The following is a 27,249-nucleotide window of genomic DNA, read 5'->3' as shown; positions in this document are numbered from 1 at the left end:
CAGTTTACTAATGAATTTTCTGTGCTGTTGCATTTGCTGCACAATTGCTTGTACTAACTGAATCCATGTGTCAATCCATAAAATGACCTAATATTCTCTCTATTCTATTTTCCAGAGCGGCTTTACTCCACTCCACATCGCGGCTCACTATGGAAACATAAACGTGGCTACTCTGCTGCTTAACCGTGGTGCCGCTGTGGATTTCACCGCAAGGGTAAGTCTTGTTCATCCAGGGTTGGACTGGGCCTCCTTCAGAGAACATGTGGCTAAGGTATAAGTGGTATGTTAGAGTATGGGGGAAACAAGAAAGGGCTGATAGAGATTGATCTAGGCCTGGCCCCATTGGGAGATGCTCTCGTGCTCTGACAGGTAAGTCCAACCCTGTGTTCATCTAGAAATGACTTGTGGTTATTGAATAACACACTATCATCAAAAAAGTGAAAAAAGTCGTGCAAATGTCCAAACACATTGTGTTATGTTTAGGGGAATATAGGAGAGGACAGCAGTCCTGCCCTGCTTCATGGCAGCCAGGCCCGAATTGTGGCGAGGCCACATAGGCCCGGGCCTAGGGCAGCAAAAAATAGGGGCGGCATGCCGCCCAGCCGCATTGTGGGGACTTGTGCGTCCCCATTCAATGGCGTGCTGGGAAGGGGAAGTGTAGGTGGGCGCTAAGACTGCGGCCGCCTGGTCGGACCGCACGGCCTAGGGGCGGCCGGAAAACAAATCCGGCGCTGATGGTAGCTGAGATTCTAGCTATCTGTATAACAGAACATTCTGTCCCAGTGGCTGCACAGATCCTATCTGATCCCCATTGGAAGCAGCAGTCCTGTCCTGCTTTATGGCAGCTGAGATTCTAGCTATCTGTATAACAGAGCATTCTGTCCCAGTGGCTGCACAGATCCTATCTGATCCCCATTGTAAGCAACAGTCCTGTCCTGCTTTATGGCAGCTGAGATTCTAGCTATCTGTTTAACAGAACATTCTGTCCCAGTGGCTGCACAGATGTATCTGACCCCAGTGGAAGCAGCAGTCCTGCCCTGCTTTATGGCTGAGATTATAGTTATCTTTTTAGGGATGCACCGAATCCACTATTTTGGATTCGGCCGAACCCCCGAAACCTTTGCGAAAGAATCGGCCGAATACCGAACCTAATCTAAATCCTAATTTGCATATGCAAATTAGGGGTGGGAAGGAGAAAACATTTTGCGATTTCCCTCCCCGCATATGCAAATTAGGATTCGGATTTGGTTCGGCCGGGCAGAAGAATCCGAATCCTGCTGAAAAAGGAATCCGAATCCTGCTCGAATCCCAAACTGAATCCTGGATTCAGTGCATCCCTATTATCTTTATAATATAACATTTGTTCACAGTGGCACAGACCCTATACGTGTCTTTTTCAGACCAAAATGAGCTAGCTAGTCTGCAAAATAATTAGGATGTCAGGAGATATAGTATGTTTGGAGATGGATCAACATCTTTATGTTGAGTTTGAAAGCAGCCCTGGAATTAGCAGGAATATCCAATGGATTCTGGGAGTGGGGGAGAAAGAATGCTTATGGTGGGCACATTTAGGTATGAGATTCTATTGATTGCCTGGCGTAGGCATGTATATATAACATTGTGCTAGAGAAGCAATACCAGTGACTGACATCCCATTTTAACATTCTGGGATAATGATTCCTTTCAGACAAGAATCCATTAAGGGGGAATAGGGCAGGGATAAATGACAAAGCAGAGAAATGCACACATATCAAAAATCCCATAAAGTAGATAATAATAGAGCGTATTTAGCCTAGTCAGCCTTGGAATATGGGAATATGTTAGGGTTGCGGATACTCCAGCAAACTGATGGCGTGGCCTGTTGCGAGCGGCGTGAATTTATACATTTTAAACAGCTTTACACAGGTGTATTCAGTTCCTTCCCATAGGTTATAAGAAAGCCATACACATAAAGACCTGCCCGACTGGTAAATTTGCCGCATTAGTGTATCGGTTCCAAATTTGATCACACAGGAAGAACATACTGTTTGGGTTGATCCAATTCATTGACTTCCAGGCCAAAAGAGTTTTATTCATTGGTCCAAGCTTTGTGTAAACATGCCTGATTGGACATGATTTGTGTGATGTCATTTATGTAATACATTTTATTGGCTCATAACCATGTAACAAGCTTCTCCTTTATTGGACAAGGCTTTGTGTGATGTTATGTATGTCAATTTTATTGGTCAACATCCCCTTAAAAAGATTGAATGGAGGGGAGACCGACAGCCCACTTTGGCAAGAAATGCGTTAGGCTACTGCATGTCCTAATAAAGATTTTTTAATTTTAAATATTGTTGGGGCTACTGCCTCACTAATATTGGGTCTCTTCCCATTTTTTGATTTTGCATTTACTCTGTTAAACTACGGATAACCCCTTGGATTGGAGGATTTCTGGGATGAGGCCACTGTGTTTATTTTTCTGATATAAATTGGATTTATGCTTTTCCTGTTTTATGAGTAGAACTACACACCACAGAAAGATTATATTCATTGCCTCCAACACCAGAACCGCAACAGATTCCAGATTCTTTCTAAGCTATAGATCCATGAACTCAGTATTTCTGAATCCTCGTGCTAAAGGGAAGTTCTGCATCTTCCCAACAATACAGTTCAGATGAGTCAGTTAAGGTTTTGTTTGAGCTGGTAGCTGTTTAACAGGCATACAGAATCCTCCATATAGCATCCTGCAGGCACAAAGCTTGAATCCTCTTTTACATTGTCCGTTGGTGTGTCGGTAATGCAGAATGATTGACTCCATCCTTTTCTTTCGTTTCTATAGAACGACATTACTCCTTTACACGTGGCTTCCAAAAGAGGAAATGGCAATATGGTGAAGCTTCTCCTGGATCGAGGATCTAAAATTGATGCCAGAACAAGGGTAAGTTAAAATTCCAGGTCTAAGCGGGTGAAGGAAACTCTGGTGAATGGCGTATCGTAATGGAAAATTCTCACATTCATTTGTAGAGTAACGGTCGTTCGCCTGAGCGAAAATTAGCCTGGCGAAAGGGTGTGAAAGTTTGTTAGCGATGTACTCTTTGGCTATCGAATTGTCCTCTAAACCTGTTAGTAAATTGGCGATGTCTCTGCGGATGGGAATTCTGGCAATTGTTTGGCCACTTTGCCCTTCAGTAAATCTGCCCCACAGAGTTTAGTTCTCAGTCCTGAGCAAGGCCATCTTTAAGGTGGGATGAATAGTTCCCATAACACCAGAGGGCCCCACAATGAGGTGGAAAAAATGTTGTATAAGAATAGCTTGATGTTTTCAGTATAAACATAAGTGATGTCCCCATTGTTGTTAAAGTACAACCTCCAACACCCTAAAACTCCTATAAGTTTCAGCTGTAAGTTTACATGTACAAGAACGGACTGGGCCAGCGGGACAATGGAAAGAAAAACCCAGTGGGCCCTGACCCAGATTCCACTGACCCAAGCTTGCCAGATACCTTGGGTGCTCCACTTCAACCCCCATTCATGGACGCAAGTAGGAAGTAGAAAGCCCTGAGGGGCTGCCCCGGTGGGCCCTGGACCAGTGGTGTAACTAGATGTTAATGGGCCCCACAGCAAATTAAATTTAGAGCCTTCAACATATCCAGAGATTGTCCTGTTTATATATATTTTGAAACTGCTCATTAATTAGGGCCTCATGGGGTCCCTATATATCCTGGACTCCCCTACAGCCGCTGGGTCTGCTTCCTCTGTAGTTACACCCCTGCCCTGGACACTGAAACTGGTCCAACTATTATTCAGATTAGAAAGCCCCACCATAGACTCAATGATCAGATTCTGACCTAGAGAAGTCTAGTGAGACAAAATGCTCTAGTTTATATTATATTTACAGAGGAGTAATAGGATGTCAGGAAGGTCTTGTGTTAGTGATATCTGGAGTCTTTGCAACACTGTCACTTGGCAAGGATTTTTAGCATAAAGTTTTCCCTGCTGCAAACATCATGCCCCAGTTAGAGGTAGGCTGCAGAATCTACTAATAGTCCCTATATGCATTCAGAAAAATATTATAACATATTTTTTGTTCTAATAATATTCAGCAAAATATAACGAAAACTGTAAATATAAAAAATATAAAAGCCCGAAACTCTGTAAATAAAAACATATAAATAAATGTCCTAGTTGTCCAATAATATTGTTCTAGTAGGTTACCAGTCTCCAGGTTTTCATTCCACGGTGCGTATTAAAGGGATTCTGTCATCGGAAAACATGTTTTTTTCAAAATGAATCAGTTAATAGTGCTACTCCAGCAGAATTCTGCACTGAAATCCATTTCTCAAAAGAGCAAACTGATTTTTTTATATTCAATTTTGAAATCTGACATGGGGCTAGACATTTTGTCAGTTTCCCAGCTGCCCCTGGTCATGTGACTTGTGCCTGCACTTTAGGAGAGAAATGCTTTCTGGCAGGCTGCTGTTTTTCCTTCTCAATGTAACTGAATGTGTCTCAGTGAGATGGGATTTTACTATTGAGTGTTGTTCTTAGATCTACCAGGCAGCTGTTATCTTGTGTTAGGGAGCTGCTATCTGGTTACCTTCCCATTGTTCTGTTGTTTGGCTGCTGGGGGGGGGAGGGAGGGGGGTGATATCACTCCAACTTGCAGTACAGCAGTAAAGAGTGATTGAAGTTTATCAGAGCACAAGTCACATGACATGGGGCAGGTGGGAAATTGACAATATGTCTAGCCCCATGTCAGATTTCAAAATTGAATATAAAAAAATCTGTTTCCTCTTTTGAGAAATGGATTTCAGTGCAGAATTCTGCTGGAGCAGCACTGTTAACTGATTGATTTTGAAAAAAAAATTTTTTCCTATGACAGTATCCCTTTAATGAGACTTGATGCTGAATTTGCATTCTTCTGGAGATTCACGCATTTTGTTTTACGTAAAGCTGACGTTGCTCTATTGATTGTCAGCCTTAGGGCTTATGCATATATATATCACTGGAGCAGAGAACTGGCCAACTGGACTTACCCCTGGAGAACGGACAACATTACTACAGTGTAATACTCTTCCCTTTATTTCTCGTCAGTAGTTTATGTATAATTATGTACAGGTACAGAAGACTGTAGTGAGGTTGGGGAGTGGATATATACATATGAATGATTACACACTTTAATTTAAAGGGAACCTGTTACCCACACATGAATCTGTTTTATAAAAGTCCTCTTAAAATGAATCATGGAACCCAAATTATTTTTTTATTAAAACAACCATCCTGGTTATAAGCTCATTTAAAACTTCCAGCTGTCAATCATTGAGGCGGGGCAGGCAATTACTTTCACTTTCCATTCTGCAATTCCTACATGTCAATGCATTCCTTTTGTAGCCAGTGCATGGGCATCAGGTGCTCCATTATGGTGCATAGACAAGATTTTGGCATGATTTGGCAAGAAATTGGCTGCTGCCTGCTTGATGTGATTGTGATTTACAAGACTAAAATCATGTAAATAGTGCAAGTGAAGTTTATTTTGCTTGACTAACATCATAAAACAAGATTTGGAATTATTTTATAGGAGGACAGGTCCTCTTTAACAGAAACATTTTGTGGCTCAGAAGTCCCATTTCATTTCCAAAATAATTCTTATATCTTTCGGTGGTGGGTCCCTGGTCTAAGGTTTTTGGGTGGGCACCTGTTCTAAGGTTTTTGGGTGGGTCCCTGGTCTAAGGTTTTTCGGGTGGGTCCCTGGTCTAAGTTTTTTGGGTGGGCCCCTGGTCTAAGGTATTTGGGTGGGCCACTGGTCTAAGGTTTTTGGGTGGGCCACTGGTCTAAGGTTTTTGGGTGGGTCCCTGGTCTAAGGTTTTCGGGTGGGTCCCTGGTCAAAGGTTTTTTTGGTGGGTCCCTGGTCTAAGGTTTTAGGGTGGACCCTTGGTCTAAGGTTTTTGGGTGGGCCCCTGGTCTAAGGTTTTTGGGTTGGCCCCTGGTCTAAGGTTTTTGGGTGGGCCCCTGGTCTAAGGTTTTTGGGTGGGCCCCTGGTCTAAGGTTTTTTGGTGGGTCCCTGGTCTAAGGTTTTTGGATGGGCCAATGGTCTAATGTTTTTGGGTGGGTCCCTGGTCTAATGTTTTTGGGTGGGTCCCTGGTCTAAGGTTTTTTGGTGGGTCCCTGGTCTAAGGTTTTTGGATGGGCCAATGTTCTAATGTTTTTGGGTGGGCCCCTGGTCTAAGGTTTTTGTGTGGGTCCCTGGTCTAAGGTTTTTTGTGGGTCCCTGGTCTAAGGTTTTTGGATGGGCCTCTGGACTAAGGTTTTTGGGTGGGCCCCTGGTGTCACAGTCCTATACTGATATCATTGTACTGATAGGTTAAACAGCCAGCATGTGACTTAGGGTCCCAGAAGACGGAGAGTTCAAACAGTTTTAATCAGGGTCAGACTGCCCCAATAGGTTACCAAGAGGAATCCTCTCGTGGGACACACTGGGTCATGTAAGGTTGGTAGGGGTATGTGCACCAGGCAGGGTTTGTGGCCGGAGGTGTGGGGTCATTGTGGCAGAGGCGGGGGATGGGTGGGGGATAATATTGCTAGAGTGTCACTTAAGATGAGGTCCCTCAGTCAGACACTGCTTTTAACTCAGGGGTCCCCTGTAAAAGGATAAATAGCATATGAGTTTGAAAAAAGGCACATTTATCAAGTACAGACTAGTGTATGGATAAACCTTATGAAACTTTTGAATGCCGCATCAAATGCCAAAAAGCAATAAATGCCCAAAAAGCAATAAATGCCCAAATGTGACCATGGATTATGATGTAACTGATGATATAAAATTAGTTGACGTCTCTGGCTTCACTGGAGCGATTTGCAGTTGTAGCCAGTGAATGGCATCTATTTTTATTCTATGCACCTTTCTCACTGCAATCCTGTGTATTTGCTGCAATGCTTCCCGTATGGTGGATAGAACTGTACGTTGGCCTTGTGGGACTCCATTGATTTCTGTTGGAGCAGCAGCGCCACCCAGTGTCCATTTTCTGCCGTCTCCCTTTTCATATTGCAAGTCAGTGAATGATTAAACCAATCCCAATCATGACTAAAGGGATGCTTCACCTTTGAGTTAACTTTCTGTATGTTATAGAATGGCCTATTCTAAGCTGCTTCTCATTGTTTGTTTGCTTGTGACACACGGGCAGATTCGGGGAGATTTAGTCGCCTGGCGACTAATCGCCTTTTCTTCTGGGCGACAATCTCCCCTAATTGCCTTTGCGTGTCTTCCCGTCCGCTATAATGAAAAGTTGCCTGCGCTACAGCACACAACGCTTTGTTTTCAGAAGACGCCCGAAGTTTCATTTCATTTTACCGACTCAAAAAACTCTAATCGAATTCGACCAAACTCGATTCGAGTTTTCTCTCCGGGAAAGACTTGAACGTCAGGAAGGCTACAAACAACTCCAAATTGATCCCTGGACCTCTCCCATTGACTTATACAGTAATTCGGCAGGTGGTGGCGAATAGTCGAATTCTTAAAGGGCCCGAGTATGATAAATCTCAAAAATCGAATTAGAATTTTTTTTAAAAACTCAAATGCAGTTTGGATAATTCCCTAGTTGAATTTGACAGTTTTGACCATAATAAATATGATATAGAGAGTGATATTCTGAGACAATTTGCAATTGGTTTTGAGTTATTTAGCTTTTCCTTCAGCAGCTCTCTGTGTTGCTATTTAAGCAATTTGGTTGCTTGGGTCCAAATTCCCCTAGCAACCATGCACTGATTTGAATAAGAGACTGGAATATGAATAGGAGAGGCGTGAATAGAAAGAGGAGTAATAAAAAGTAGCAACAACAATACATTTGTAGCCTTACAGAGCATTTGTTTTTAGATGGGGTCAGTGACCCCCATTTGAAAGTTGGAAAGGCAAATAGTTTAAAAACTATAAAAGATAAATAAAGAAGACCAATTGAAAAGTTGCTATTCCATAACATATTAAAAGTTAACTGAAAGGTGAAGCACCCCTCAAAGATAAGCCAACTAGCCACAAGGGGGCCTCCCTGCGCACTAGAGATAATGTTAGATATGGCCACAAAACAACAGTAAACGAAAACAGAATAAATAAAGGCAAAGTTAATACAGTCGGCTATAAACTATGTTTATGTCATTGATCTATAAGTTGATAAAAGGGAATATGTTCATTTACTTAACGATGCATTTGGGGGTGATAGGCGGGAGTAAATGCTAATAAAAGCTGTTATTTCCAATAGGATGGACTGACACCTCTTCACTGCGGAGCGAGGAGCGGCCACGAGCAGGTGGTGGGGATGCTGCTGGATAGAGGCGCCCCAATCATGTCCAAGACAAAGGTAAGGGTGGGAGTGATAGATGGAAGAACTGAAGTGCAACTGGTTGCTTAATGGATAAGTGAACCTTTAAAATAAGTGAATGTAAAACTGATGAGGAGGCTATTCTAAGCACTTTTGTCATTTACGTTCATTATTTATTTTCTTTTAATTCCAAGATGTTAAGGGATACGTGTACTGTTAATATGAATGAATTTTGTTACAACAGCGCCACCTGCTGGTCAGTTTCCCACCAGTCTGACCACCAAGTAGTCAAGGAAGTTGTCAGGAGAAAGAAAGAGGCTGCTCTGATGTTCTTCTGCTTAGGAAAGATTTGAGAAAGGTTTCTAATTTTATTCCTAAGCAGAAGAGCTGCCCCCAAGGCTACACAGCAGCTTGTTTATATAAACTATAGTAGTACTTATCTGTTATCTACTGTGTATCCTGTGCTTGAATGGCTGCCCCCATGGCTACACAGCAGCTTGTTTATATAAACTATAGTAGTACTTATCTGTTATCTACTGTGTATCCTGTGCTTGAATGGCTGCCCCCATAGCTACACAGCAGTTTGTTTATATAAACTATAGTAGTACTTATCTGTTATCTACTGTGTGCTGTGCTTGAATGGCTGCGCCCATGGCTACACAGCAGCTTGTTTATATAAACTATAGTAGTACTTATCTGTTATCTACTGTGTGTCCTGTGCTTGAATGGCTGCCCTCATGGCTACACAGCAGCTTGTTTATATAAACTATAGTAGTACTTATCTGTTATCTACTGTGTATATTGTGCTTGAATGGCTGCCCCATGGCTACACAGCAGCTTGTTTATATAAACTATAGTAGTACTTATCTGTTATCTACTGTGTATCCTGTGCTTGAATGGCTGCCCCCATGGCTACACAGCAGCTTGTTTATATAAACTATAGTAGTACTTATTCTTTATCTACTGTGTATCCTGTGCTTGAATGGCTGCCCCCATGGCTACACAGCAGCTTGTTGATATAAACTATAGTAGTACTTATCTGTTATCTACTGTGTATCCTGTGCTTGAATGGCTGCCCCCATGGCTACACAGCAGCTTGTTTACATAAACTATAGTAGTACTTATCTGTTATCTATTGTGCATTCTGTGCTTGAATGGCTGCTCTCATGGCTACACAGCAGCTTGTTTATATAAACTATAGTAGTATTTATCTGTTATCTACTGTGTATCCTGTGCTTGAATGGCTGCCCCCATGGCTGCACAGCAGCTTGTTGATATAAACTATAGTAGTGTTTCTGAAACAAACACACCCGTTTTACCAGCGCAGGGCAACACTACATTATATTGTCATTCCTTTAAAGCACTTTTATTTTTTGGTGGTACTGTTCCTTTAATACAAGTGAATTTTGTTACAACTGCACAACTGTTACAATTTCCAACCATGATGTTGTCAGAGAAAGAAAGAGGGCTGGTCTGACGTTTGTGTAGATACTCTGGTATATCACATTGGAAATGGACCTTTCACATCCACACTCACTATCATTTACTATACTATAATTGTTGCTGCAGGTAGAGGGCGCCATTATTATTCCTTTATGCAGCTTTTGAGTGGCAGATAATCAGACTAATCAGGGAGTAGAATCAGTGCAAGACTTTTCAGCCAGTAAACAAGATGCAAAGTTTAAAACATGGATTAACACACCTGAAGGAGAATGGATGTTCCCTACATTGTTTCAAGAGTCAGAACCAGAGGAGAGAAAGAGATAAACAGATACGGCTTTCAATAGTAATTGCATTAACAAAAAATGTGAAGTTGAACTCCCAGCATGCTTAGCTAGTGAAAGTTGGCTGTGGATTCTGGGAGCTGTATTGCTCACTACATGGGATTTCAAATAGGAGGGAATAGGGCTGTAAATAGTCCCGTCTCTGATTTCTGCAGGAATAAAGGTAAAATAGTTCAGCGTTAATAGACTGGAGTTCTAACTGTCATCTCACTTAGATGGGGCGTCAAAGGAGGTGCTGCTATATAGCTCTGTCCCCATTAATGTTGTAGATTATATACTTATTATCCATTAGTACAACGGAGTCCTTGGGAGCCTGATATTCCTTCCTATCTGTTAGAGCAGTATATAAAATATGGCATTTTTAGCCTTATTCATTTTTAGTGTTTAGTTCTCCTTTAAACTGTTGTTTAACTACAACCCTCAGCGCTCCCAAAAGACTTCAGCTGTCTGTAGGATGGTTGGAGCTGTAGTTGAACAACCACAGGAAAGCTGCAAGCTGGATATCCTTTAATGGAATATATATTGGCTATTGAATAGTGTTATAAAGTGGAATTGTATTTGAGTAATAGTATTTTTTTTTTCTAATTACCCTATCAATCACCGCTATCGCTAATTACCCTACGACCCATGCGATGGTTTGAATAAAACACTGGAATATGAAAAGGAGAGGCCTGAACAATAAAAAGTAGCCATAACTATGAATTTGTAGCCATACAGAGCATTTATTTTTTTAGATGGGGTCAATGACCCACGTTTGAAAGCTGGAAAGAGTCAGAAGAAAAGGGCAAAAAATTCAAAACCGATAAAAATAATTAATCAAGACCAATTGAAAAGTTGCTTAGAATGAGCCATTCTGTACTGTGCATTAATATGAATCAGCCAGTCCTTATGGGGGTTTGATATGTGCCTTATTGAGGTGACCCGCTTACTCCTGATAATTCCAGGGCACCAGTAGCCCAAAAGTGTGGATTTGGTTTTGGTGAACTCTTATCTGAACTGGTTGGACGTTCTGTTTTTGCTTTCAGAATGGTCTCTCCCCATTGCACATGGCGACCCAAGGAGATCATCTGAATTGTGTGCAGCTCCTGCTCCAGCACAACGTGCCCGTCGACGACGTCACCAACGACTACCTGACTACACTGCACGTGGCGGCCCATTGTGGCCACTACAAGGTGGCAAAGGTCCTGCTGGATAAGAAGGCCAATCCAAATGCCAAAGCCTTGGTACGTACCCACCACTTACTACCTTGTGTGTATTTTAAAGGAAAAGTAAATGGCAATGTATAGCCAAGGCATGGCTGCCTACAAACAACACTCATATGTGCTGCTTTCGCTTTAAGAGAAAACCAATTAGCTTGCAACCAGCCATTCCCTAATAAGCAGCTGTACTAGTGAAACCTGCGACTTCATCCGACATCTCCCACCTTATTTCTATTGCACGCGACTCGTTGCAGGCGTTTTGTCGCAGCGCGTCGGATCGCGCCGAAAACGACCATGTAGAAAACGTCCTACCTTTATAGAAAATAATGGGAACAGACAAAAAAAAACCATATTGGGCTATTGGTTAGTGATGAGCGAATCTGTCCTATTTCACTTTGCCGAAAAATTTGCGAGACTTTGAAAAATTTGTGAAACGGTGAAATTTCTCGAAATGCATTGAAGTCATGGGCCGTTTTTACGAGCATCAATTTTTACGCAAGCTACAATTTTTCTTGCTCCAAATGCATTAAAGTCAATGGGTGTTTTTTCTCATAGTGACTTTTTCTACCAATGCATTAAAGTCAATAGGCGTTTATTTTACAGCGACTTATACTCCAAATGTATTAAAGTCAATGGGCGTTTTTTCTTATGGCGACTTTTTAGTCCAATTGCATTAAAGTGAATGGGCGTTTTTTCTTATGGTGACTTTTTTGTCCTAATGCATTAAATTCAATGGGCGTTTTTTCTTATGGCGACTTTTTAGTCCAATTGCATTAAAGTCAATGGGCGTTTTTTCTTAAGGCGACTTTTTGTATCCTAATGTATTAGGGCAGAGATACAAGTTGAGATTCGGGAAGATTTAGTTGCCCGGCGACAATTTGCCTCTTCTTCGGGCGACTAATCTCCCCAAACTGCCTTCCCCGCTGGCTAGAATCTAAATCGTTGTCAGGATGGCACTCGGATCGCTTTGTTTTCCGAAGCCTCCCGAAGTTTTCTCATGAGGGAATTTCGGGCAACCTCTGAAAAGGAATCGCTTTGAGTGCCACCCCGCCGGCGATTTAGATTCTAGCCGGCGGGAAGGCAGTTCGTGGAAGGCATCATTTCAGATAGTGGTTCTGTCATTCACCTGCCGATGCCTATGGGAATATAAAGTCTGTGATCTATAATTCCTTTCCCCTTTCGACATTTCTCTTTTATTCAGCGCTACTTCAAACACATCCCCCTGATCTGTAACTGTTCCACCCGACACTCAATCCTTCTGATTTGTTGGTTTGTTTTCTTCTTTTAAGTAAAATATCTTTGGTTTTCTCTTGATTAAATGCAGGGGGTTTTTTTCCCCAATGCTTCAGTTTAATAAAGGGGGATATAACACAACTATTTTGAGCCCTTTTGCAGTTTATAGACATTTTGTTTGCTTTTAAGGATAAGTAAACCTTAAAAATAAGTGAATGTAGAATTGATGAGAGGGCTATTCTAAGCACTTTTTTCTTTTACATTCATTATTTATTTTCTTGTTATTCCAACATACATGTACTGTTAATATGAATGAATTGTGTTACAACAGCGCCACCTGCTGGTCAGTTTCCCACCAGTCTGACCACCAAGTAGTCAAGGAAGTTGTCAGGAGAAAGAAAGAGGCTGCTCTGATGTTCTTCTGCTTAGGAAAGATTTGAGAAAGGTTTCTAATTTTATTCCTAAGTAGAAGAACATCAGAGCAGCCTCTTTCTTTCTCCTGACAACTTCCTTGACTACTTGGTGGTCAGACTGGTGGGAAACTGACCAGCAGGTGGCGCTGTTGTAACAAAATTCATTTATTTTAAAGGGGTTATTCACACTTTTTCATGTCATTTGGTTTCAGATAGTTTACCAGAAATTAAGACTTTTTCCAATTACTTTCTATTTTCTACATATGATTGATTTTTTTAATATTGAAGTTTAAGTATATTTTTTCACCTTTTTAAAGCAGTTCTGGGAGGGGGGTCGCCAACTCTATACACTGTTCTAAATAGATACATTTAGTGTATACATTTCTTATCTTTGTCCCAGCTGAGCAGAATCTCTGGGTTTCATTACAGGCAGCTGTTAGAATTGATTCAATAGTTGCTGATATTCCAGAGATGCTGCTGAGAAATGGATCAACTAAATGTTGCAAAATTGTAACATCACGGGAGTCTGCACCTGAATTTCTGAGCTGCCTGACAAACACTAGAGACAGGAACCTTGTTCAATTAGCCGCCGCCCCATGTACTTATGATGGAGATTTATTGTGTGATGCTCTGAGGTTTAAAGGCTTCACACATTCTGTCCCAACTACCTGTCATCTCGCTTTCCTCTACTCCTTTGCCTTTATAGTAAGTAGTAAATATTCAGCTAATGATGGATGAGGTTTTTTTTAAATACTGGTAGATCTGTGTCAGCAGGGTGTCTCCTGGCTGTGTACTCTTCTTATCCACCCAGCAAAACATACTGAACCAATAAAGCAGACAAACGTCCATTAAAACAGAGCCTTTCTGTCTGAAACCACCCTTTGACCATTAGACCTAGGCCTCCCTGTTGGAAAACACCCAGTAAACCATTAGATCTGAGCTTCTCTCTCTGCCCAAAAGCACCTGAACCACTAGATCTTGGCCTCTCTTTACCATTAAGCAACTGTAAAAACTAGATCTGGGCCTATCTTTGCCCTAAAATCCCCTTTAACACTAGATCTGGGCCTCTCTTTGCCCAAAAGCACCTGCAATCATTAGATCTTGTTCTCTTTTTGCCCAAAACCCCCTTTAACCACTAGATCTGGGCCGCTCTTTGCCCAAAATCCCCTTTGACACTAGATCTAGGCCGCTCTTTGCCCAAATGCACCTCTAACCATTAGATCTCGGTCTCTCTTTGCCCAAAAGCACCTGTAACCACTAGATCTGGGCCTCTCTCTGCCATAGTACACCCTAAAACCATTCGATTTGGACTTCTCTTCCTGAAAGCACAGTGTGGTCATTAGATCTAGTCCTCTCTATCTAAAAGTTCTCAGTAAACCTCTCTGTGTAAATGCACCTATTAAAACATTAGATCTAAGCCTCTCTCCATACAAATACCCATTAAAGCATTAGATCTGCTCTCTCTCTCTCTCCACATAGAAACACCTGTAACCCTGTGGTTAATGTCACGTAGGGATGGGCAAATTTTTCCTCCTTGTTTCGCTGCGGAAATGATGCCCATAGACATGTGTGGCGTTGCGCCTCAAAAAAATAAATAAAAAAGGGTCAAAATATTTTCGATGCCCATAGACTTTAATGGACATTTCGCCAATAGCGAATTTTGAACGAAACGGGTCAAATTCGCCCAAGCCTAGTCACACTTAGTGGATTAGTCAAATTCAGGTAAAAAAATCCACTCCCACACTTCATGATATGTTCTTGATGTGCCTGCACCCAGATGTATTGCTCTGTATTTTGCCACCGAAACACAAGAGTTGACATTTTGATGCCAAGATCACCTGGGTGTACCTGTACCTGGGTCAGTGCAATGTACACATCAAGAACACATCACGAAGAGTAGAAGCTGATTCTCGGCCTGCATTTGTCCACAGACTGAGATCCACTATTTGCAATATTAGATCTGGACTCCTCTGTCCAAAAGCACCATGTAATCATTAGATCTAGACCTTTCTGCCCAAAAGTACCCAACAAACCATTAGCTCTGGGCCTCACTACTTAAATGCACCTGTAACCATTAGATCTGGGTGTCTCTGTAGAACAGCATGAATGACAAGGACCACGTTCAAGCTGCAGAGTTTGTGTTTATAGCGCTGTGTGATGCAGTTTGTTACCTGTGTGCTGATGCAGGGAAATACACCTTACTACACCGCTGTTATTAAGCCCAATCAATATATTTTATGTCAACTGCTTATTTTCCTGCAAATGTCCAGTAGAATGTATGACATGGGCTAATTTCCCCAGGGAGCCCAATTTATCGGCATATTTGTTTTCCCGAGACTCTAGTACAGGGGTGTCCAAAAGGAATCAGAATCTACCAGCAGACCTTTAGCTGGTGATCAGTAGATCTCAAGACTCTGTCATCAAACCCTCTTGTTTCATGCCTTTCATTCAGATATTTATTATGTTATGGTTACATAAGAAATAAATATTTAAATATACCTGTAACAAAATACATTTTCTCATAAATCAATATTTAATATTTTCCATGGAACAGAATGCTTTCCATGCTTTTAAGGATGTAGATCATAATGGGACATCATCACTAAAAGTAGACCCGCATTAGTAAAGTACAGGGATTCCTGCTCTAGTAAAACAGTTGTGGTGTCATGCAGAACAGTTACTGGTTTACATATGACATTAGTATAATTTTCTTTTAAATCCATTGAGAGTCATTCTGCCTTTACCCCCCGAGAGTTTTCACATTGAGGACGTATATGTAGTGTGAGCAGACCCTGCTGCTGTGGGGGAAGAGAATGGGACTTGGAAATGTCCTATTATTTCCACAATACCCACTGGAATACAATGTTGACTTTCTGCCACCCTGCATTTGATAACTGTCCAACACCGAGACTGAAATGTTTAACCAATAACCTCAAACACCTTCTATTGTGAAAAAATCCCATCTAATTCTCCATGGTATTGACTTAATGGCTCGTGGCATGGAAAGTTCATTTTTCTGCTGATGGGAGAAAGCTTTCGGTTAGAAACTTGTGCAGCCAATTGTTTAGGTAACCTACCTGCAGTGAGTACATGGTAAATCCCCTTGAAGTCTCCTGTTTTATACTCAGAAAGCAGCAGCTGCCATGCTTTATGGCTGAGATTCTAGCTGTCTTTATGAAATACTAGTCGGAGCTCCTACCCAAAACCATTAGCTTAGGGTAAAAGTAGCAATTCAGTACATAATGTCATGAAAACTGCGTGCCTAGAATGTGTGCAGGGACTCTGACCTCTTCTATTGTCTCTAACAGAATGGTTTCACGCCACTTCACATTGCTTGCAAGAAGAACCGGCTTAAAGTCATGGAGCTGCTTTTGAAACATGGAGCGTCTATCCAAGCAGTCACAGAGGTAAGGGCGATGCCTTTCTAGCAAGAGACAGAAAATAAGGGAGGAGAACTGCAGATTGGGACACTGGGATGTGATACTTTGCTTCTCTATCTGTTGAAATAGTCTCTTTGTGGTGGGCTTGAGATAGGACGTGCCTGGTAATAAACAGTGATAGCGACATTTTGCACTTTTTCTGATGTCAAATTATTGAGATCTACAGTATCTACCACTGATATAGCTTTCTATTCACATGCAAGCATATTTGGCATCCATTGCCTCTTTGAATGCATCAATACAATTGGTAGAAATGCTTTGCAGGACCTGGGTGTAGGCTACATTTAAGCATATGGGGTCCCAGGTTCATGAGAAGAACCTCTGGTCTACATCATTGGAAATTGTCTTACCTTTGCTTTGCTTGTTCCTAGTCCGGCCTGACGCCAATCCATGTTGCTGCCTTCATGGGACACGTCAATATTGTTTCCCAGTTAATTCATCATGGAGCATCGCCTAACACAACCAATGTGGTGAGGGTTTCTTCTTTTCCTTGAATTAAAGCAACACAGATTTAATTTTAAGCTCTAGCATAGCTCCCAACATCTGGAATTTAAAAACCAGGTCAATGTGGACCACACCCAACTTGCTCTACACCTTCTATCCCTTCAGTCCTGGGGCCAAAATAGTACAGAACTAACAGTAGTTAGTGAATGGAAATAATTGTGTAATATTATGACATCCCCTTTAACTTCACAATGTGCCTTATTTTTAAGGAGGTCAGATTATAATAAAGTATGATTCCATACTTCAACCTCAGAAATCTCATGGTGCTGACCATTGCAATGAGGAGGTCTCGGGTGGCATGCCATCACTTAGCACAACATACATTCCACCTTGTAATGGTCAAGAACCCATTGAGCTCTTGCCACTATAAGAGCATGCAGTATGCCCCCGTCCGAGCCCAAAGGCCTTCTAGTCTAGTTTACAGGGCAGTGCTGAAGTAATGTATAGCCAGGTCAACCTCAGATAAAAAAAAGTGCCTTCATCACCCAATGGCGCTATGTGTTCTAACCATAAAAGTAATGCCTAAGGTCCTATTTTAATGGGCATTCCCACTGATTATGCCCATACACTTGTTTGTACATCATCACGATCCTAGAGCAGAATGAAAATTCTTGCTATATCGGCTGTTCCTGTTTCCTGTTATGGTAAAGCTGATCTCTGAGGTCTCTGTCTCTGAGGGCCCAGCCTTCTAAAGGTTCTTCCCTTTCTGTCAGCAGAACGGCTGAGTTTTCTAGGGCATGAAATGTGCGTTCGTGTTCAGGGCCGGATTTACATAGTGGGCGCCCCTAGGCCCACTGCCGTTTGTCTCCCCTGTCCCCTCCCCTTTTTTCGTGCAAATTTTCATCATCTGGACCAATGTGGGTGTGGTTGGGCAGCATGCTGCCCCCCTAAAATCCTGCCACCCTAGGCCCGAGCCTAGGTGGCCTTTCCACAAATCCGGGCCTGTTCGTGTTGGCACACAATAAAAACTCTGCCTTCCTCAATATGAAACAGCAAGCCCATCCATCTGGTATATTGATTTCCTCTTCAAACTGAATTGTTGTCATGTTCCCCTGCAGTGTAACTGGGCTATTTTTGTCCTGGAAATAACTAGTCTTATTGACTGCACATGATATATTCAACTGTGGCCTCTTGGATCAGGACATTCGTGTCTCACCAATGAGTCACAGGAAGCCAAGAAAACGGACGCCATTTTTTTTTCTTATTCCAGTTTGCCAAGACTTTATGTAATCTTGGAAATTGCTTAGCTAAATTGTATGTTATCACTAATATGAGCTCTCTTGGGAATTATGCTAATCATAAGTGGAAATATACACTCAGGCCTGGAACTAGGGGCAGGCAGAAGGGGCATCTGTGCCTGAGACATTTTTGGAAGGCGTTGATGTGTGGGGGGAATTCCAAATTATATTTTCACTGTTTAAGACCATTACACTGGTGGTCCTTACACTTACCATGCCTACTGGTCTTTGTCTACCATGGCCTCTTGGCCTGGCTCTGGGTATACTCATCTGCCCATGTCATGGAACAAGTACATAATCGATTGACTTAACCCTCAAGTGGGATTTATGTTAAAGGGGTTGTTCACCTTTAGATTAACGTTTAGCATGATTTAGAAAGAGATATTCTGCGACAATTTGCAATTAGTTTTAATTTTTTATTATTTGCGGTTTTTGAGTTATTTGGCTTTTTATTCAGCAGCTCTCCAGTAGGCAATTTAGGCAATCTTTTTGCTAGGGTCCCAAATTACCCTAGCATCCATGCATAAATAAACGCCTGGAATATGAACAGGAGAGGGCCTGGATAGAAAGATGAGTAATAAAAAGTAGCAATAACAAAGCATTTTGTAGCCTTACAGAGCATTTGTTTTTTATATGGGGCCAGTGACCCTCATTTGAAAGTTGGAAAGAGAAGAAGAATGCAAATAATTAAAAAAAAACTATTAAATAAATAGTGAAGACCAATTGAAAAGTTGCTTATAATTGGCCATTCGATAAAATACTTAAACTCCCTTAAGTGGAAAAGTTGTATTTATTTATGGGTAAGGAAGTCCCGCTATTATCTGTTTTCTGGTGAATATGAAAGCAAGCCCCAGCTTTACACTCGAAGGTCCCTATGACAGTCACACACCCTGTTTTTATTCTTATCAAGTACCTGTTGTACCAACAAAATCCTTGCATAGAGTGCCCAGCCCAGAATTGGACCAGCTCTAAGGGAGTAGTGCTGACCACTGAGCTCCCCTCGTTGCCCCTATGATATACTGTAATATTAAAATATATGTACGGAAACATTTCCCCTGACCTTGGCTGTATAATCCTATTGTCCTCATGTTTTCTCTAGAGAGGAGAAACTGCATTGCATATGGCGGCAAGAGCCGGACAATCTGAAGTCGTTCGGTACCTTCTACAGAATGGAGCTCAGGTAGAGGCAAAAGCCAAGGTAAGTGCTTCATGTTGTTTCTATGTTATGGAGTTAAACTGTGAGGGGCATGCAAAAAGATCTTAAAGGTTGGCTCTACTTGGTCGTCCTTCTAGAGCACCCGGGTCTGTGTGCTACTTGCAACCAGTCTGGTGGTTCAGGGAACCTTGTACTTTAGTGTCAGATCCTGTACATTAAAGGTGGCCATAGACGCGACGATAATATTGTATAATATATGTGTGTGTGTATGGTGGGAAACGAGCCGACCGATATCGGCAGAAGACTTGGATATCAGTCGGCTCGTCGATCAGGCTGTCCGGAAATTTTGATTATTTTGCACAGCCTATTTACCCAGTTTTTATTTTATTCTGAACAATTCCTTTAAGGATGGATGCCATGTTAGTGTTAGCCACTCGTACATTACAATGATGTACTTGTAAGACATTTTTATAAAGTAAGGCAAAACTAAGAGAAATGTGGGGAAAAAAGCACCATTTGCTGCTTCAGACTGTGTAACTTATTTTGTATTAGGAGTAGGAAAGGAATTCCATAAAAGAGCATGCAGCTACATGATACTTGCCCTTTAACCTTATCAAAAAAAAATAAAAAAATGACAGTCAATAAAACTGTGTGTAAGTCATAAATCAGCCGCAGATACGTAGTTTGTTTTTCCAGCCATCAATTTACTTGTATGAAAAAAACTGGAAAAAAAAAGGATGTTGAAATTGTGTTAAGTTTCTGTATCAACATAGTGGCTGTTCCTTTTTTATTGAGATATTTTATTTCATCTTTTTGAGCAGGTTTTTTTTTAAAATCAAAATTATTTTTCAGTCTTTGAATTTACTATTTTCAAAAAAAAAAAAAAAAAGTTAATTTTTGAGATTGTTTTTCACTTCAAATTGATCTCCATTTGTGACTAGGGATGCACCGAATCCAGGATTTGGCCTTTTTCAGCAGGATTCGGATTCGGCCGAATCCTTCTGCTCAGCTGAACCGAATCCGAGTCCTAATTTGCATATGCAAATTAGGGTTCGGTATTCGGCCGAATCTTTCACGAAGGATTCAGGGGTTTGGCCGAATCCAAAATAATGGATTCGGTGCATCCCTAGTTGTGACCATTTGGCAGCTCATTATTGGCAGTGGAATTGTTTTGTTTTCACTCCTGAAGATAATTTTTAATTTTGATGACTTTTTATTTTTTATTTTTTCCCAGGATGACCAAACTCCGCTGCACATAGCCGCTCGGCTGGGGAAAGCTGTTATAGTCCAGCAGTTGGTCAAGCAAGGAGCTTCTCCTGATGCGGCCACTACCTCGGGGTACACTCCTCTGCATCTCTCTTGTAGAGAAGGACACGATGATGTGGCTTCCGTTCTACTGGAGCATGGAGCTTCCTTGGGAATACTTACTAAGGTACTAGTACTAAGAGTATTCGTTATTTATTTTTTGCACATGGGGCAAACTTTGTGGCCGGCTGAGTGCAGTCAAATTGTGCATCTGTGTTCATTTTATAGAAAGGATTCACTCCACTCCATGTGGCTTCCAAGTACGGGAAGCTGGAAGTAGTGAAACTTCTCCTGCAGAAGAATGCGTCCACGGATGCTGCCGGCAAGGTGGGTGTCGCAAAATTGTTTCTGGTTTTGTTTCTTGGGAATGACCCTCAAATTTTCTGCTCCTCCAGTAGCCAGTGGGTCACTTCATGTGTCTCTGGTTATGCTAATACTAAAGGCCTATTGCTGAAATTGTATTTTTGGGCCCCGTGGGCCCTGCCCACCCCAGCCCCCAAGCCCCACCCCAGATCCCACCAACTCCACACAGTTAAAAGACCACACAGACATCAGCGCTAAAAAAGGTAACCCCCCCCCCCACACACAAGTTACAAAAAGCTAATAATGGCCAGGGCCCCCCATAAAAGTTTTTTTAAAAACCAGGCCCCCCCTACAAGTTAAAAAAAAATAATTGGTGACCAGGGCCCCCCTTATATAATTGATATAATTGGGGCCACAGAGAATATTTTTTTAAAAAACATAGGTGGCAGGGGCCTATAGAGTATTAAAATACTGGCCAGGGGATTAAAAAAAACACACACTCATTGGTATTCAGTAGAATTGAACAGGACTTCAACTTCGGCTACTTTCGTGTCTTTGGGTCTTTTTACCGCTTCAGGACTTCATTTCATCTGTTTTCTTGACTTTTCTTAACATTTCTGCTGTTTTCGTGACTTTGGGTCTTTTCGTCGCGTCAGGACTTCAATTTAGTCAGTTTTCGTGACTTTGGGTCTTTTTGCTGCTTCAGGACTTCAATTTTGTCAGTTTTCTTGATTTCGGGTCTTTTTGCCGCTTCAGGACTTCAATTACATTAGTTTTCGTGACTTTTGGTCTTTTTGCTGCTTCAGGACTTCAATTTTGAGTGTTTTCGTGACTTTGGGTCTTTTCCCCGCTTCGGGACTTCAGCTATTCAGCAGTTGAATAAGGGGCAGATTTATAAAGGGTTGAATTGAAAATTCAAATTCAAAATTTAAATTTTTGAGTTTTTTTTTTTATGGTCAAAACTGTAAAATTAGACTAGAGAGTTATTCAAATTCGATTCGAGTTTTTTTTAAAAAGATCGAATTAGATTTTCGAGATTTATCATACTCTGGCCCTTTATCATACTCTGGCCCTTTAAGAACTCTGACTATTCACCACCTAAAACCTGTCGAATTTCTGTTTAAGTCAATGAGAGAGGTCCAGGGGTCAATCTTGAGTTGTTTGCAGCCTTCCTGTCATTTGAGGGTTTTTTTTGGAGAAAAGTCTTTTACATTCGAATCTAATACGATTCAGGTTTTCAGGTCGATTTTATTCGTCAGAGTTAAAAAAAAATTTGATTTTATTAAAATGAGTTCATGGGAGTTTTTTCATTTGTATATTAACATGCACATTTCACAGCTGACCATGTTCCCAAAAATCTCTATTCCTTACCAATATAAAGATAAATAACTAAAGCAATTTAATTGGCACCGGTAATCGTTTACCGGCCCCTATGTAAGACTGAGCACCCGATTAACATTAAGTATCTCTGCATGTGTTTATAGAGTGGTCTAACTCCACTGCATGTGGCTGCACATTACGATAACCAGAAGGTGGCGCTATTGCTCTTGGATAAAGGAGCCTCTCCACATGGAGCAGCAAAGGTATGATAACACCAGGACACAAACTACATCTGAATTTGATAGAAGCAATATCTGCCGTAAGATGGCCATAGACAGATTAATAATATTGTACAAAATACAGTTTAGTCTGATATTTGGTCTGTGTATGGTGGGAGACATTGGATGTTGGTCGATTGGGTTGGCCTTTGAAGGCATCCGAACATTGGCCATTGTTAATGCTGAATCCTCAGATACAGGTAGAATTCTATTGTTTCTACCTGTATATCTGACCATTCAGCTCAGAAGGGTTGGCAGCTGCCATCTTTGGTCTTTTCACATCTGGTTTTTAGGTTCCCTGGTGCAATTCAATGACCAGGAGAATTTGTACTGAAAACCAGAACCAAATTGGCTTCCAGTGCTCTTGCTTCTGCTCAGCAACAGCCAGAAACCTAAAAACTGGATGTCAATGATGGTGGCTTCCAACCCTGCTGTGCAACCCTGCTTGTAGTGAAAAGGTACTGCCAATCCCAGGTTTTTTTTTTGAAGTTCCAGTGATGTGGTTATTGAGGGGCAGGAGGTCCTAGGTAGAGGTGCATAGAGTTGAAAACCTCCTAGTTCCCCTTTAAAATTGTTTGGAGGATGTGGCCCCAAATGTACTTTCTCTTTCCTTTCTCTGCTGATATAAAGGGCTTATTCTTAGTGGCCAATGCCCACGTTTTGCATACAATACACGTGACCAATCAACCCATTCATGTTATAACTAATTAGAGGATACGATTCATATGACATCAATGAGAGCTAAAAGCTCGGCCGTGGGCCATCGAGATCTCATTTGGCCTCTGGAGTCTCTAGCCTGACCTTTCCAAAAATGAAATGCCAATTTGGCTGTCTGGTGATATTTCCCATTTGCTACTGCACTTTGCCCCCATCATTTTGCTTCCGAAGAGTATAACCCAATTATCTTCTGCTGCACCCCAGCATTCTATAGTGTCAGTATATGGGGGTCTCCTCCTCTAAAGCTTCAGCCACTTATGGGCTCATTAACTGTTGACCTTGGGGGAAAATGCGCAAACATTTCTCCCCTTAGTATTATTCTTATTGCAATCAATTAAAAATAATTGACTGTCAGATACAAGGCAGCCCTGTTCTTAACACTTGCCATAGGCAGGAGGTAAGTATAAGGCTTTCCTGCTGCTCCCTGGTCTTCATATCTGAGTGACATTCCAAGGGACACCTACATGATGCCCATCACAAGTCCCCTCTGAATAAAGTACTGATAAATTAAGACAGCTCTGTATTTAAAGCAAGGCAAAGCTCCTTGTGTTCTATTATAGAAGTTCTATGAGAAACATGTGTTTCTTGTTAGGGTAGAATCCAATCCACAAAGCAATGCATGAAAAATATGAGGGGTTTTTGCACTTTTGTCTCAACCAACTATATGAAAGCAATTGTCCAGTGTAAAAATAAAAACTGGGTAAATAGACAGGCTGTGCAAAATAAAACATGTTTCTAATATAGTTAGTTAGGCAAAAATGTAATGTATAAAGACTGGAGTGACTGGATGTGTAACATAATAGCCAGAACACTACTTCCTGCTTTTCAGCTCTCTAACTCTGAGTTAGTCAGTGACTATAAGGGGGGCCACATGGGACATAACTGTTCAGTGAGTTTGTAATTGATCCTCAGCATTCAGCTCAGATTCAAAAGCAACAGATATGACCCATGTGGCCCCCCCTCAAGTCAGTGGAAACCAAGAGAGCTGAAAAGCAGGAAGTAGTGTTCTGGCTATTATGTTAGACATCCAGTCACTCCAGCCTTTATACATTACATTTTTGGCTGACTATTTTAGAATTATTTTGCACAGCCTATATATTTACCCACTTTTTATTTTTACACTGAACAATTCCTTTAATGGCATCAACAGCTACAGGAACGAAATGTGATCTCCAACAGGTACTGGAGTGAACTCGAAGGTAGACTGCACTCCATAAATGATTCTGAGTTTGTGTCTAATGAGTAAAGTGGATGTTTATCCATTTGTACCTCTACATCATTTCTCAACAAAGCATTTCTCTGGCTATAGAACGGCTACACCCCACTGCACATTGCCGCAAAGAAGAACCAGATGGACATCGCTACTACCTTGCTGGAATATGGAGCAGATGCCAACGTCATTACCAAGCAAGGAATATCGCCAGTACATCTAGCGGCACAAGAAGGCAATGTAGACATGGTATCCTTGCTTCTCACTCGGAATGCCAACGTCAATGTCAGCAACAAGGTAGGAAGATACCTACCCTGATTGGTTGAGAGATTTGTGCAGCACTGGGTACCCCGGGGATAGCAACATGGCTGCTGTCCAACTTCATATAATTTTATATTACTTGTGGTAACAGAAAACTGTTTTTGGTTTGCAGAGTGGACTCACTCCTCTTCATCTGGCTGCACAAGAAGACAGAGTTAATGTGGCGGAGGTTCTGGCCAATCAGGGGGCTGTTATTGACGGAATAACAAAGGTACCTGTTATTTGTTCTAAAATACAAAATATGCCATCAAAGTATTCTGGCTTACAGGCTGAAACTGCGCCAGCGTCTTGTTTTTGATGCCGGCGTCCGTTTTTGGCAAAATTGCACCAGTGTCCATTTTTTGACACCGGCGAATTTTCACGGCGGTTTTGCGAATTTATTCGCCGGCAGTGAATCGTGGGAATTCACCGCGAATTCGCACCTGGCAAATTAATTCGCCCATCACTAGTTGCCATTTGAATATGATCATTTTAGACTATTGATTGAATAGAACTGTGCCGAGGGCAAGGAAACTGTATCAAAGAGCCAGGAGACTGGATGCTGTTAATAATTGAGCAGCAAGCACACAGTTCGGCACCATATAATTAACCCTACAGCCCTGTTAAAATAAACCCATTCTATTTCTCACCATCATAACTAATATTGCGGTGTTTTGTACAATAGGAGATGCTGAGTTTTTGGAAAAAAATTATATTTTAATGTTTATGGTTTTGCTTGTAATTCTTCAGCTAACCCTTCTTAGCTGTGCCATTTAAAGCTGGCCATAGATGCAAAGATCCGATCGTTCAAATCCTCGAATGATCGGACTTCCCCATCTCCCGAACCTGCCACTAACCATTCAGATCAAATAAAGTAGTAAAAGAACAGATCAGCCGATGTTCTGCCCCTGAAAGTTATGGCCGACAAAACTAGCAAATCGTACTATTGGCAATAAGTCTCTAGTTTGTCATTGTATGTGGAAACAAGAAAAAGTCTGAGGCTTGTCACAAGTGCAGATTAAAGCTGGCCATAGACGTGTAGATTTACCTTCATATCGGATGAACGATTGTTTGGTGCCATCTCCAGACCTGCCACTAACCATTCAGATCAAATAAAGTAGTCTCCCACTGATATTGGCAGATCGGCAATACTCGCTATTATTATCAGTAGCCGACAGGAATTTTCTAACCTGTCCGATTGTCTGAACGACTCCACACACGGCCCGAAAATTTCAATTCGTACGATCAAATCTTTGCGTCTATGGCGTTTGTACTGGAATCAGTTATTTGAGTGAGCTCTAATTCATCTTCTAGACAAAAGTAGCCCCCCTATAAGATATAACTAACTGTCAATGAATATCTGACACCCAACAGCAACCAAATGGTACATTGAAGCACAATTGAACACCAGCTGGAAAGTCTCTTGACTGGATGAATTGCTTATACTTTCTCTTCTATCCTATGGCAGATGGGCTATACCCCTTTACACGTGGCAAGTCACTATGGAAACATCAAAATGGTAACCTTCTTGCTTCAGCATGGATCTAAAGTGAATGCCAAAACCAAGGTATATATATTTCTTCCACACTCCATTGTCCATTTGATTTCATTAAAGGACCAGTAACATCAATTTTTTTTTTTTAAATATAATTCGTTAGTATAGAACGTAAAAAAAAAAACCACAAGGACAAATTAAACCTATAAATCGCTAAGTCTTTATTAAGAAATAACTGACCCAAACTCCGCTTGCGCTCCTCTTCGATAAAGACGATTCGGCAATCCAATGTGCGGCGCTCGATTTCTCCTCCCTGCTTTCCTTATAGGAGATAGCCAGGGAGGAGAAATCGAGCGCCGCATGATGGATCGTCCCCGTGTCGCCTTTTCTAAAGAGAAGTTTCGGTGAGGTTATTTCTTAATAAAGACTTGGCGATTTAAAAGTTTCATTTGTCTTTGTGTTTTTTTTTTTCGTTCTATACTAACGAATTTTTTTTGAAAAAAAATTGTTACTGATCCTTTGACAGATAAAGTAAGTACATATGTATCACTATATTTTGCTTTATAGAATGGATACACACCTCTGCATCAAGCAGCTCAGCAAGGCCAAACACATATTATTAATGTTTTGCTTCAACATGGCGCATCTCCTAATGAAGTCACTGTGGTAAGTTCCATGTTTTAGGGAATATAAACTGAATTTTAATTTTTTTTTTTAGGCTGAATTAGGGCCACTGCTGAAAGGCCGGCGGTGTTGGTGTTTAGGCATCACCAAACAGACTGCATAGGTTGGATACTGAACCAGTAACTGTGAAATACAGGAGCAGCTTTTATGCCCTTAGATAGTGCCCATGTATGCAGCCTGTCATTGATATGATATTCTCAGCAGGATATATTTGATTTTATCCTACAGCATAACCCACAATGGTCACATTTTGGGTGGTTTAGTCAAAATTTGTGGTTGTAAATTTACTAGGAAGCAGTGCATCCTGGTACTAACTATATTATCATTATTATTGTATATCTGTTATCATTGGCGTTTCCTTCTCATTATTGCGTTTCCT

General features: G+C 41.3%; 1 protein-coding gene across 1 annotated transcript in view; it reads left to right on the top strand.

Moving 5' to 3' along the window:
- LOC108697176 (ankyrin-3) overlaps window positions 1–27,249 on the top strand; it is a 197,712-nt gene that overhangs the window by 82,963 nt on the left and 87,500 nt on the right. The window contains exons 7-20 of the mRNA XM_041570861.1: window positions 116–214; window positions 2,822–2,920; window positions 8,232–8,330; window positions 11,101–11,298; window positions 16,229–16,327; window positions 16,732–16,830; window positions 19,202–19,300; window positions 20,493–20,690; window positions 20,792–20,890; window positions 22,351–22,449; window positions 24,491–24,688; window positions 24,825–24,923; window positions 26,160–26,258; window positions 26,754–26,852. Coding sequence (XP_041426795.1) covers window positions 116–214; window positions 2,822–2,920; window positions 8,232–8,330; window positions 11,101–11,298; window positions 16,229–16,327; window positions 16,732–16,830; window positions 19,202–19,300; window positions 20,493–20,690; window positions 20,792–20,890; window positions 22,351–22,449; window positions 24,491–24,688; window positions 24,825–24,923; window positions 26,160–26,258; window positions 26,754–26,852 — 1,683 coding nt within the window. The remainder of the gene's footprint in view (window positions 1–115; window positions 215–2,821; window positions 2,921–8,231; window positions 8,331–11,100; window positions 11,299–16,228; window positions 16,328–16,731; window positions 16,831–19,201; window positions 19,301–20,492; window positions 20,691–20,791; window positions 20,891–22,350; window positions 22,450–24,490; window positions 24,689–24,824; window positions 24,924–26,159; window positions 26,259–26,753; window positions 26,853–27,249) is intronic.

The sequence above is a fragment of the Xenopus laevis genome, chromosome 7S, assembly GCF_017654675.1.
Source record: "Xenopus laevis strain J_2021 chromosome 7S, Xenopus_laevis_v10.1, whole genome shotgun sequence".
NCBI classification, from domain to species: Eukaryota; Metazoa; Chordata; class Amphibia; order Anura; family Pipidae; genus Xenopus; species Xenopus laevis.
Note: the sequence above shows the minus strand (reverse complement) of the source record. Positions and strands in the feature narration are given on the sequence as shown.